Source organism: Podarcis pityusensis (assembly GCF_964106645.2).
Source record: "Podarcis pityusensis genome assembly, chromosome: 13".
In the NCBI taxonomy this organism is placed as follows: domain Eukaryota; kingdom Metazoa; phylum Chordata; class Lepidosauria; order Squamata; family Lacertidae; genus Podarcis; species Podarcis pityusensis.
The window spans coordinates 41,213,816-41,225,123 of NC_138038.1; the positions used below are offsets into that span (position 1 = coordinate 41,213,816).

The following is an 11,308-nucleotide window of genomic DNA, read 5'->3' on the forward strand; positions in this document are numbered from 1 at the left end:
GCAGCGCGGGGGCGGGAGTGTTTCCTCAGGAGACTATATTGTGTTCCTGTTGGGATTAAAGCAACAAGGCTTGCAATCTCCTCCATGAACCAATTTGAGGGGTATGTTTTATACTAAAGTTGTGTCATCTGTACTAATGCCATGCTCTACAAATATAAACCATCTATAAAGTCCAGACTAATAACTTGCTAGAAATTGAACAAGCAGGGTTTACATCCGGACGTTCCACCATTGATCACTGCTTAGTGTTAGATTACTTTGTCTATAAGTATGCGAAATATTGGAAAAAGTCATTATATGCGGCCTTTGTGGACCTAAAGGCAGCATTTGATTCTGTATCCAGGAGCAGGCTCTGGGCCAAATTGGCCAATATGGGTATTAACAGAAGGTTATTACTTCTGATGATTAAGCTTCATGAGAACAATACCCTCCAGATAAGACTTGCACAGGACGGCAGACTCTCTAGAGAAATCCCAGTCCAAAGAGGAGTTAGACAAGGATGCCTATTAGCCCCATTCCTATTTAACATCTATGTTAACTCCCTGGTCACATGCTGCCATGAAATTGAAACCCACCCCCCTGTGTTCTCTAATGGCAGAAAAGTACCAATTTTAATGTATGCGGATGACGCTGTTCTTCTCTCTCAAACCAAAGTGGGTCTGAAACGTGCCTTAGGAAAGTTTAGTGACCAATGTAACACTGAACTGTTAACAATTAACTTTGCCAAAACCAAAATTGTACATTTTAACCGCTCCTTCAGGAAGGATAATTGGAGCGTAAAGGGAAACGCCATTGAACAGACTAAGACCTTCCAATACTTAGGCATTACTTTCTCTTATAATGCTAAATTCTCAACACACTTGACCACATCAGCTATATCAGCAGAAAGAAGTGCAAATGCTATCCTTAGATTATTCAGAAGGAAAGGAGCTGGCTTCCTCCCGATGGCCCTAACAGTCTTTCAGGCAAAATCTTTAGCCCAACTTCTATATGGCTCTCAAATTAGCCCCTCTGCCAACCTTAAGACCCTTGAAACAGTACAATCTAAATTCTTAAGATCATTATTTGCTACCCCTAAGTGTACACCTAATGCAGTCTTAAGGCAAGAGGCAGGACTGCCCAGAGTCTGGGAACAAGCAATATCCCTCTGGCTGAAAATCCATTACAATCCTAAGGGTCTATTACCTTGCTTCCTGGCCGCAGTTCCCTATCCTCCTTGGCTTATGCAAATAACTAACAAGATCAAACAAATTGGCCTAAACCCTGAAAATCTTTTTATTGGAACTCTGAACAAGGCAAAGGCTACTATCACTCGGAGACTTTATGATATCGAATTACAACAAGAAGGCGCCCTACTCCCAGAGACGTATAGATGTTTAAAAGCTTGGCCTAATTTTGCAGCTGCCCCTTACTTAACTAACATCACTAACGAAGCCTATAGATGGGCTTTCTCTAGAGCCCGCTTTGAGACAATGCCCTCAGCAGTGCTGTACGGCAAATTCACGCGGGTTCCAATGCATGCGCGTCTCTGCCCTTGTATGTCTAATAAGGTAGAATCTGTCACACACATTCTTCTATCTTGAGAATTTTATAGTGAAGAACGAGTTCAACTTATTTTACCGCTTCTATCAAAATTTATACCCCTTCAATATTATTTGGAATCCTCCCCTGAAATTCTTCGAAAATACCTCCTGGAAGATTCCTCAAGCTCAATATCATATGAGGTGACTAAATTTTGCACTTTAGTAATTAAGAAGCGTAAATCTCTTCTGTTGAATGGCACACTGCGAAGTTCCCTTGTGTAACCTTTTTTCTTTTCTGAAGTTGTTGCTGATTTCTTGTTGTCTGATCTTGTGGTGTTTAGTGTCACTGGCTTTGGCCGCAATAAACTTGAACTTGAACTTGAAAGTCCAGACTAGCACCAATCATTCCCCCAGTGCAGGTGCTATGCGCTAAAGGAATGACGGAGACCAAAGATCAACACCAGAATAATCATGGCAATACAAAGAAACAATGTCAGTTCTGTTTCTGGTACCAGATTTGAGTGTAGTTTTTTTGTAACTTATTTTGAGAGTGGCTTGGGACTTTGAAGTGGGGTGTAAGTGTTCTAAAGGAGTCATTAATTCTAAAGCACTACCTTTGAAGTGGGACGAGAGTTCTTTGGTGGTTTTATTCACAGTGATCCCATTCAGACACACAAGACATCACATAGAATCAAAGAATTGTAGAGTTGGGAAGGATCCCAGTGGTCATCTAGTCCAATCCCCTGCAATGCAGGAATCTCAACTAAAGCATCCATAGTGTTCAAATCATCCATGTGTGTGAACCAGTCTTGATAAATCTTAGTTAAACTTTGACCAGTATTATTCAGGCTGGCCCCAAAAATGTTTTTATTTGTGAGTGCTGTCATTGAGTGAGTGTAACTGGTATTTTATTTTATTTTTTAGCAGAAGGGTTTGCTGACCCTTTATAAAGCATGTATTGCTGCTAGTGCTATTAATAGCAATGAGCTCAAATGTACTATCATGTTTCACACACCAAATATACTAAGGCATATTTTAATATTTGAACAGCACACCAATGCAAAGGTGGCCAGCAATGGTGCTTCCCCCCACCCCCCACCCAGGAAGTTGCCTTGGTCCAGCATACCTATATCATTTTCCAGGAAAAGGTGTTTACCATCGGAACAAGAATATCAATACTGATGAAGATGCAACTGAATTAAACTTCACCCAGCTTGCAAGGGTGGTCTCTATTACTGGGGCATCAAGGATTACTATTACAGTGGTACCTTGGGTTAAGAACTTAATTCGTTCTGGAGGTCTGTTCTTAACCTGAAACCGTTCTTAACCTGAGGTACCACTTTAGCTAATGGGGCCTCCCACTGCCGCCGCCCGATTTCTGTTCTCATCCTGAAGCAAAGTTCTTAACCCGAGGTACTATTTCTGGGTTAGCGGAGTCTGTAACCTGAAGCGTCTGTAACCTGAAGCATCTCTAACCTGAGGTACCACTGTACTTTGTAAAACCCATTAATGAGTGGAGCATCCAGTACTATAGATGCACTGACTTCTGCCAAAATATGGATGCTGTTACATACTCCTTCCATAGGGATGTTGTGAACATGCTCCCTGGAGGAATGGCTATTAGCCGAGGCCCATCTTATGGTAAGTGGGAAGCTATCAAGACCATCTCCAATGACTCGCAACACTCCCATTGTATGGAATAAGATCACCAAGAAAGTGGGATGCAACAAGCAGAAGATGCCCAGTGTGGAGCACAACTGGAAGATTTCCATGACTGCCTCATATCAGGCAGGTGCGCTCACTAAGGCCATTGCCAAGTACCAGTTCTCTCTCACTGCTGAGTATGGTGGGAAGAGGGTCAACACAGAGCAGGAAAACTGGAATGAAGCCACTGAGATTGAAGAGTCTCTTTATGTGACCCTGCAGCCCAATTAGAAGATGTACATATGGCAATACCAGCTGGGCTTGGGCAAGGAAACGGTCTTGTTCTGCCATGGTATGAAATTTACAGGTGATTCTACTCCACCTACAGATATTCCTTTGCCACATTCTAATAAATGAAATACAGTGGTACCTCGGGTTAAGTACTTAATTCATTCTGGAGGTCTGTTCTTAACCTGAAACTGTTCTTAACCTGAAGCACCACTTTAGCTAATGGGGCCTCCTGATGCTGCTGCGCTGGCAGAGCCAGATTTCTGCTCTCATCCTGAAGCAAAGTTCTTAACCCGAGGTAATATTTCTGGGTTAGTGGAGTCTGTAACCTGAAGCGTATGAAACCTGAGGTACCACTGTATGGTAGGTCAACAGGAACGCTCAAAGGCTTCCTCCCAATTTAGGGATCTTTTATTAAATTTGGATGATTATTGTGGGCTAAAGTTTAGAAAATATAGAGCTCTCACAGCACTAGAAAATGATAGATATTCTAAGTTCCGCTGATGCTATATTTTGTTCCTGGAAGACTCTGCACGCTGAGAAGGGGAGTGGGAGGGTTTTCTTGTGGTTGTGTCTCTGCTTATCAATAAATTTTTTTTTAGTTCCAATGTAGGAGGAGCGGTACGTAGTTTCTCATTAACCCATAGCCTCTTCTATCCTATTTAAGCAGCAAGTGTTCACACATTTCCCTCATTCTCCACCAAGAGAAGCAGCTGCCACCTATTACAAAAGTTTTTGTGCAAATACTGGTAAGTCTTGGAGGGCTACTGGGCAGGAGTGGAGAGAGATAACTTTAGAATTTGGGGCATAAGGGAGGGAATGCTTTTTGTGGACCTGCAGTCTAACTACCTCTTTATAATTATAAAGGATATAATCATAAACTCTAAGGTGTTTATTTCAGCAATAACAGTACAAGTTAAATGAAGTTCCTTTTAATAATCGAACCAGTCTACTAAAACAGACCATGTATTCTAGCAAAAAATCTTGAATCTAAAAATGACATTAATGCATATTCAAGGAGAATCTCTCTTTGCACAGCTGAAGAAAAATCCCAGGGGGTTCCAGGTGGTGCTTCTTTGTGGACCTGTAGTCTAACTACTTGTTTATAATTATTGAGTGCCAATGAAATTCCCTGTGTGATATTGAAGTGACATGGAGCCTTCCCCAGTGGCAGAGGAAGGGGGCAGGCCCCCCGGGTGCCATCTCTGAGGAGGTGTGACAAGAAGGCACACCTCAGGGGTCTCGCCCTGCCACCCCCAGGCACGCACCGCCATCGTGCTGCCGCAGACGCATGTGGAGGATCCTGTGCTCACAGCTGCACTCTCCTCCGCTTGAGCGGTGCCATCGGCAAACCGACCAGTGGCGCATGTGCAGCACCGCTCAAGTGCCATACAGTGTGCCCTAACCCTCCACCACTGCTGCAGCCACGAGCGAAGGATCCCACTGACTCCGCTGCAGCTGCGAGCAGAGGATCCCGCTGCCATACATACAGTGTGCGCACATGCATGGTACATAGCAGCGCACACGTGGTACGTAGCGGCACCTGCGCATGCGCCAATGAGCAGTTTGCCCTGCCCCCCTACCCTGGGTGCCTGTTCTTCTTCGTTCACCACTGCCTTCCCAAAGGCTTTAGGGATTGGTATCTCTGGTCCCTCCAGCAACCAGAACTCCCTTCATTTACTCAGTCTCCTCTAAACGTCATGAAACACCTTGCAGGATGAGATCATGGTGTGATCCAGAGGCAGAATCCCCATTCCTACCAGATTCTGAACTCATATGCAACATCTTGGGTTTGGAAGGGGCCCATGGGTATCTTTGAGAACGCAGATAGGACTGGAAGGGACCTCTGAGTAGGGGAAGGATTCAGCAACAGAGAAGCTAGAGCTCCCTGGAACATTTCTTTTGTAAATAGTTTATAAAGTATATCTTATATTAGGAAAATCCATCCCTACCTCCAGATCTCTTTCAGAATGCAATCCTATACAAACTGAGTGTTTCTTGAATAGCAAGGTGTACGGCTGCATATAGTCACCAGGAGACTATGCCTATCTCAATGCTTTGTGATAATTTATTTCATAAAGTGGTTTTGCATTGTGTGGAAATGTATCTTCTTTTGCCTATCACTGACTGCTGTCAGGCTATTTTAAAAGGACCTCTTGAGCTCTAGAGTTATGGCACCAGAAGAGGGAGAGAGGAATAGCCACTTCTTTAGTGTCACGCATAATCTTATAAACTTCTGTTATGCCCCTATTTTTATATTCCTGAATCAAAAACACCCAAAAGGTGGAGTTTAGTGGCTGATCAGACTACCAGCCCTCCTTGTGCAGAGTGAGGAAGAGACCCAAGAACACAGGATGTATACCTCACTCTAAGGTTTTTATTTAAGCAATAACAGTACAAGTTAAATGAAGCTCCTTTTAATAATACAACAACCATTCTACTAAAACAAACCACGTATTCCAGCAGCTGAGTTTGAATTTAAAAATGACATTCATGCATATTCAAGAACACTTTCCTCTGCCGAGCTGTAGCAAGATCCCAAGGTGTTCCAGGGACTCACCCAGTGCTCCTTTGGAAAATTGAAGACATGGTAGAGACTGTCGTACCTTTAAAAAATATGATTTATACACATATTTAAACCTTCAGTCTGCATGGAGGGGGTGCAGATCTTACAGCATGGCAATCCCAAGCAGGGAGGCTCATCTAGTCTTAACAATCTGCACCTCCTGGACACGTTGGTGTTAGAAGGAACAAATCAGACGCCACAAGAAAATACGAGGGGGAATAAAGAATTAGGGAATCTCTTCTCTTCCCCCACAGCCCCGTAGATGTGTCCTTCCATCCTCTCCTAGCTCTGAACCTCAGCAGTCTGGCACTACAGTACTATTGCTGTAGAGCATTAACTACCGAGCTTGAGGGCAGGCAAGTAAGTTTATCTGCCCCTTCCAGTGCTGTATGGGTGAAAGGGTGGTGTCAGTTTATGCACACAATGAGATAAGCAGCTTCAGATCTGAATTTTGCTGCACTTTCCAAGATATTCTGAGCTGTTAGGCAGTCTCTTCCCAGCACAGCTGACATAGGTAATTAATTAGAACAGCAGTTACCAGCATGGCACTCATGAGTGCCTGGGTGCCCTCGTATGGTGCCCACAAAAGGCCTCAGTAAATATCCCCTCAAAATCCACTGGCTCTGTACAAAGTGTGTAACAAATGTTGGAAATGTAAAGAAAAAGAGGGAACATTTTATCATATGTGGCGGGAGTGTAAAAAGGTGAAATGCTTCTGGGAAATCATATATAATGAATTGAAAAAAATGTTGAAATATACATTTGTAAAGAAACCAGAGGCATTTGTGTTAGGCATGGTTGGAAGTGAAAGAAATAGAAAAGAACGTAAGCTTTTTTTATACGTGGTAACAGCTGCAAGGACATTATTGGCCCAAAAATGGAAACAATAAGAGATACCAATGATGGAAGAATGGAGAATGAAATTAATGGACTATGCAGAACTCGACAAATTAACAGGAAAGATCTGAAACCGACGGAACCATAGGTTCACCGAGGACTGGAGTAAATTTGTAGATTATTTGAAAAGTAGATGCGATGAACAAATAACGTTTGTTGGTTTGCAAGAGGCTCTGTGAAGAATTAATATTAAAAATATTGTAAAAAAGGGAGTAGGGAGGAGGAAGGTTATCATTATAAGACAATATAAAATTAGGAAATGCGTAAAAAAGAATCAAAACAGAGGATTGTCAGAAGAGCTGAGGGAAGTCCAAAAAAGAATGTATTTGTGAAAAAATGTGTGTTATGTTCTTATAATTTTGTATTGTAAAATTAATAAAATATTATTTAAAAAAAACAAAACCAAAAAAAAAAATCCACTGGCTCACCTTCTCCAAGTAATGGGGCTTGAGTACTGAAGGCCCACTCTCTCATATGTTCTGAACAAGGGAGAGGTGCAAAGAGCTTCTCTTTGTGAGCAAGCACAGCAGTGATGGATACAGGTGTTTTAGCCACACTGAGCCTTCAAAAAAGCATTGATTTCCAGCAAAATCTGGATCTTTCATTTCCTAAACAGCCATTCCCTAAAATAACAAGGCAAACTACTTTTAAAACTGGCCAGCCTGTCAAACGCAATTTATATTCCTTAGAAGGGGTGGGTGGGTCTCCTATCAAATGGAGAGAGAAATAGATAGAGAAATATGTCTTCACAAGGAGAAGGTGTTTGCTTTGTCTTTAAAGCACCTCACAATTAATTAGTAATCATTTACCTTTGGAATTATATTTGGCACTGGCAGGTATATTGTGTTAAAGCATTGAGACAATTTTCCAAGACGTCAGCAAATTCTGCTAATTATTTCATTTTCATAAACAATAAAATAAGTAAATAGAGTAAATAAATGATCAATTTGTGAAATCTTCTGATCTAACTGAATACATTGCTTTCTTTTCCTAGAATCAAGCACCATGCCAGAGATAGTCCCTAAGAACAAAGCCCCAGGGGTTGATTTCTGTGGGGTAGATGAATATTACTACATTGTCCGCTCAGACCTGGGCTGCTACATGAGGTCCACCAATTTCCATGAGGGCAAAGACCTCGAAGTGTTTAGCCTGCACAGTTCCTGCACAGGAGGAGAACACTACTTAGCCCATGAGGATGACCTATTCTACATCATCAAAGGAGACAACTATCGCCGTGTCAGCAACATGAATAAAGACTTAGGTGCTGTAGTATACAGCCTCCATCCCAACTGCCGTGGAGGGGACCATTACCTCTCAGCCTTTGGATCCTTCTATATCATTTTCCAGAAAAGAGGTGTTTACCGTCGGGTCAGTAATATGCATGAAGATACAGATGCAGTTGAATACACACTTCACCCAGCTTGCAAGGATGGTCTCTATTACTGGGGCATCAAGGATTACTATTACTTTGTAAAACCCCATGATGAATGGGGGGTCCAGTACTATAGATGCACCAACCTCCATGAAAATGTGGATGCTGTTACATACTCCTTCCATAGTGATGTTGTGAACATGCTCCCTGGAGGAATGGCTATTACCTATGGTCCAGCTTATGGTAGATGGGAACCTATCAAGACCATCTCCAATGAGTCCAGCACTCCCATTGTATGGAATAAGAAGATCACCAAGAAAGTGGGATACAACAAGCAGAAGATGACCAGTGTGGAGCACAACTGGAAGATTTCCATGACTGCCACATATCAGTCGGGTGCGCTCACTGAAGCCATTGCCAAGTATCAGTTCTCTCTCACTGCTGAGTATGGTGGGAAGAGGGTCAACACAGAGCAGGAAAACTGGAATGAAGCCACTGAGATCGAAGAAGCTATTAGTGTAACTGTGCAGCCCAATGAGAAGATGTACATATGGCAGTTTGAGATGGGCTTGGGCAAGGAAGCGGTCTTGTTCTGCCGTGATATGAAATTTAGTGATAATTCTACTCCACCTACAGATATTCCTTTACCACCTTCTGATAAGTGAAAAATGTTAGACCGAAAGGCACCCTCAAACGCTTCCTCTCTATTATAAAATCTGATTGATTACTATGATTGATTACTATTGATTACTATATTTAGAAAATATAGAGCTCTCCTGAGCTAAGGGGGAATTCGCTGAGCATAGCTGTCAACCTTTCCCTTATTCCGAATAGGATTCCTCGCAAGAAAAGGGAAACGTTGACAGCTATGTCACTAGAGATGCAAAAGCTAAAGACCAAGTGAGATTAATGATTATTAGACATATTATATACTCTCATATACACATATACATCTTGATAGGCTACATAGATATACTTGTCCAAGTTTATGCAAAACTCCTTAGGCTACAGCTAGAAAAGCATATCCTAGTTCAGGGGTCAGCAACCTTTTTCAGCCTAGGGCCGGTCCACCGTCCCTCAGACCATGTGGTGGGCAGGGCTACATTGGGGGGGCGTGAACAAATTCCTATGCCCCAGAAATAACCCAGAGATGCATTTTAAATAAAAGGACACATTCTATCCTTGTAAAAACACACTGATTCCCGGACCGTCTGCCAGCCGGATTGAGAAGGCGATAGGGCCAGATCCGGCCCCCGGGCCTTAGTTTGCCTACCCCTGTCCTAGTTTGTGCACAATGCAGGTGACCCAGGCTGAATGACTTCTGGATGAGGTACTATTTATAAGCTATAAATCCCTTTGCTAAATTTCTTCCTTCATTTTGCTTTGTATTTGCTGAACTCTGCAACCTGTCCCACTGTTGTTATACAAATCAAATAAAATGAAGAATCAATGGTTTAAAAATGTGTTCCGTGCACTTTTCACACTTGTGAACAAAATGATTTTCAACATATATTTTCCAGAAGACACAAATACCTTCTTCCTTTTCCAGAAGATTTGAGGGTTGGCCTAGGGCAGGGGAGGGTCCAGGGGCCTAATCCAGGCCCCCTCAGCAACTTTTTATGTCCCCTTCCCAACCCAAGATCCCACTAATTCAGCGGCAGCAAAACAAATCTAAAGATCAGACACAGTGTTCAGGTGGTCAGAGAGATTTATGCATGTGTCCTGTGTTCACAGGTGTGAGAGTGTGAGGTGACCACAGCCACTTTGGGTCACTCACCAATGACATGCTGGTCCTGGAAGGATGCCTAAGGTGAATGTGCCCTTATTGCTAAAAGCAATAGCTCTTTTAACCCCGCCCCCACCCTGTCCTAGAGGCACAAGAAGGAACATTCTCTTTACTCTGGTTACCAATTGATTACTAGCCCCAATTCAAATGCTGGTTTCGACTTACGTGGTTCAGACTCTCAGTACCTCAAGGACCTCCCCTTCCCATATCAACCTACCTGAGCTCTGCAGTGATCACTTGAAGCCCTTCTCTGTGTACCCCCTCCAACGGAGGTGCTGAGGGGGGCAGCAAGAGAGGAGGCCTTGCCAGTGGTAGCCCCTGGTTGTGTAGTGCTCTCCCTCATCAGGCTTGCCCACCGCTGATGTTATTAGCTTTTGAATGCCAGGCAAATACATTTTTCTCCTGGCTTCTGATTCTTTGAATCAATGCAATCTTTATCCATTCCTTTTATTTATTTATTTTAAGAAATAATATCCCACTTTCCACATCATAGGCCTCAGGTTGTCTTTAACAATAAAATGTACCATATACACAATTTAAAACATCAATTTAACTTCCAAAATCTAAAACCTCAAGAATTTAACATATCTCTCTCAGAAAAGAAAAACAACCACCAGCAGTGAGCGACAGTGCAACAGCACTTTCTCAACCTCACATTGGGCCAGCCCTCAATTAAATATAGTGTGACCACCTCAAGGTACACCAGTTACACCGTCATTGTGCTGCGGCAGACGCGTGTGGAGGATCCTCTGCTCGCGGCTGCACCCTCCTCCGCCGTCCGTACAGCGCTCGAGTGGTGCCATCGGCAAACCGACCAGTGGTGCATGTGTGGCGCCGCTCAAGCGCCATACAGTGTACCTTAACCCTCCACCACTGCTGCTGCTGCGAGCGAAGGATCCCTGTGTGATATTGAAGTGACATGGGGCCTTCCCCAGTGGCGGAGGAAGGGGGGCGGGCCCCCCGGGTGCCATCTCTCAGGAGGTGTGACAAGAAGGCACACCTCAGGGGTCTCGCCCTGCCACCCCCAGGCACGCACCGCCATCGTGCTGCCGCAGACGCATGTGGAGGATCCTGTGCTCACAGCTGCACTCTCCTCCGCTTGAGCGGTGCCATCGGCAAACCGACCAGTGGCGCATGCGCAGCACCGCTCAAGTGCCATACAGTGTGCCCTAACCCTCCACCACTGCTGCAGCCACGAGCGAAGGATCCCACTGACTCCGCTGCAGCTGCGA

The 11,308-nt window shown here is 43.7% G+C and overlaps 1 protein-coding gene across 1 annotated transcript; it reads left to right on the forward strand.

The window, feature by feature from the left end:
• The first annotated feature begins 4,055 nt into the window (after nt 1-4,055).
• LOC308460277 (uncharacterized protein) lies at nt 4,056-9,751 on the forward strand. Its single transcript, XM_080976416.1, has 2 exons — nt 4,056-4,204; nt 7,913-9,751. The coding sequence occupies exon 2, from the start codon at nt 7,924-7,926 to the stop codon at nt 8,953-8,955; it is 1,032 nt and encodes a 343-aa protein (XP_080832542.1). The 5' UTR covers nt 4,056-4,204; nt 7,913-7,923; the 3' UTR covers nt 8,956-9,751.
• Nucleotides 9,752-11,308: the final 1,557 nt, after the last annotated feature.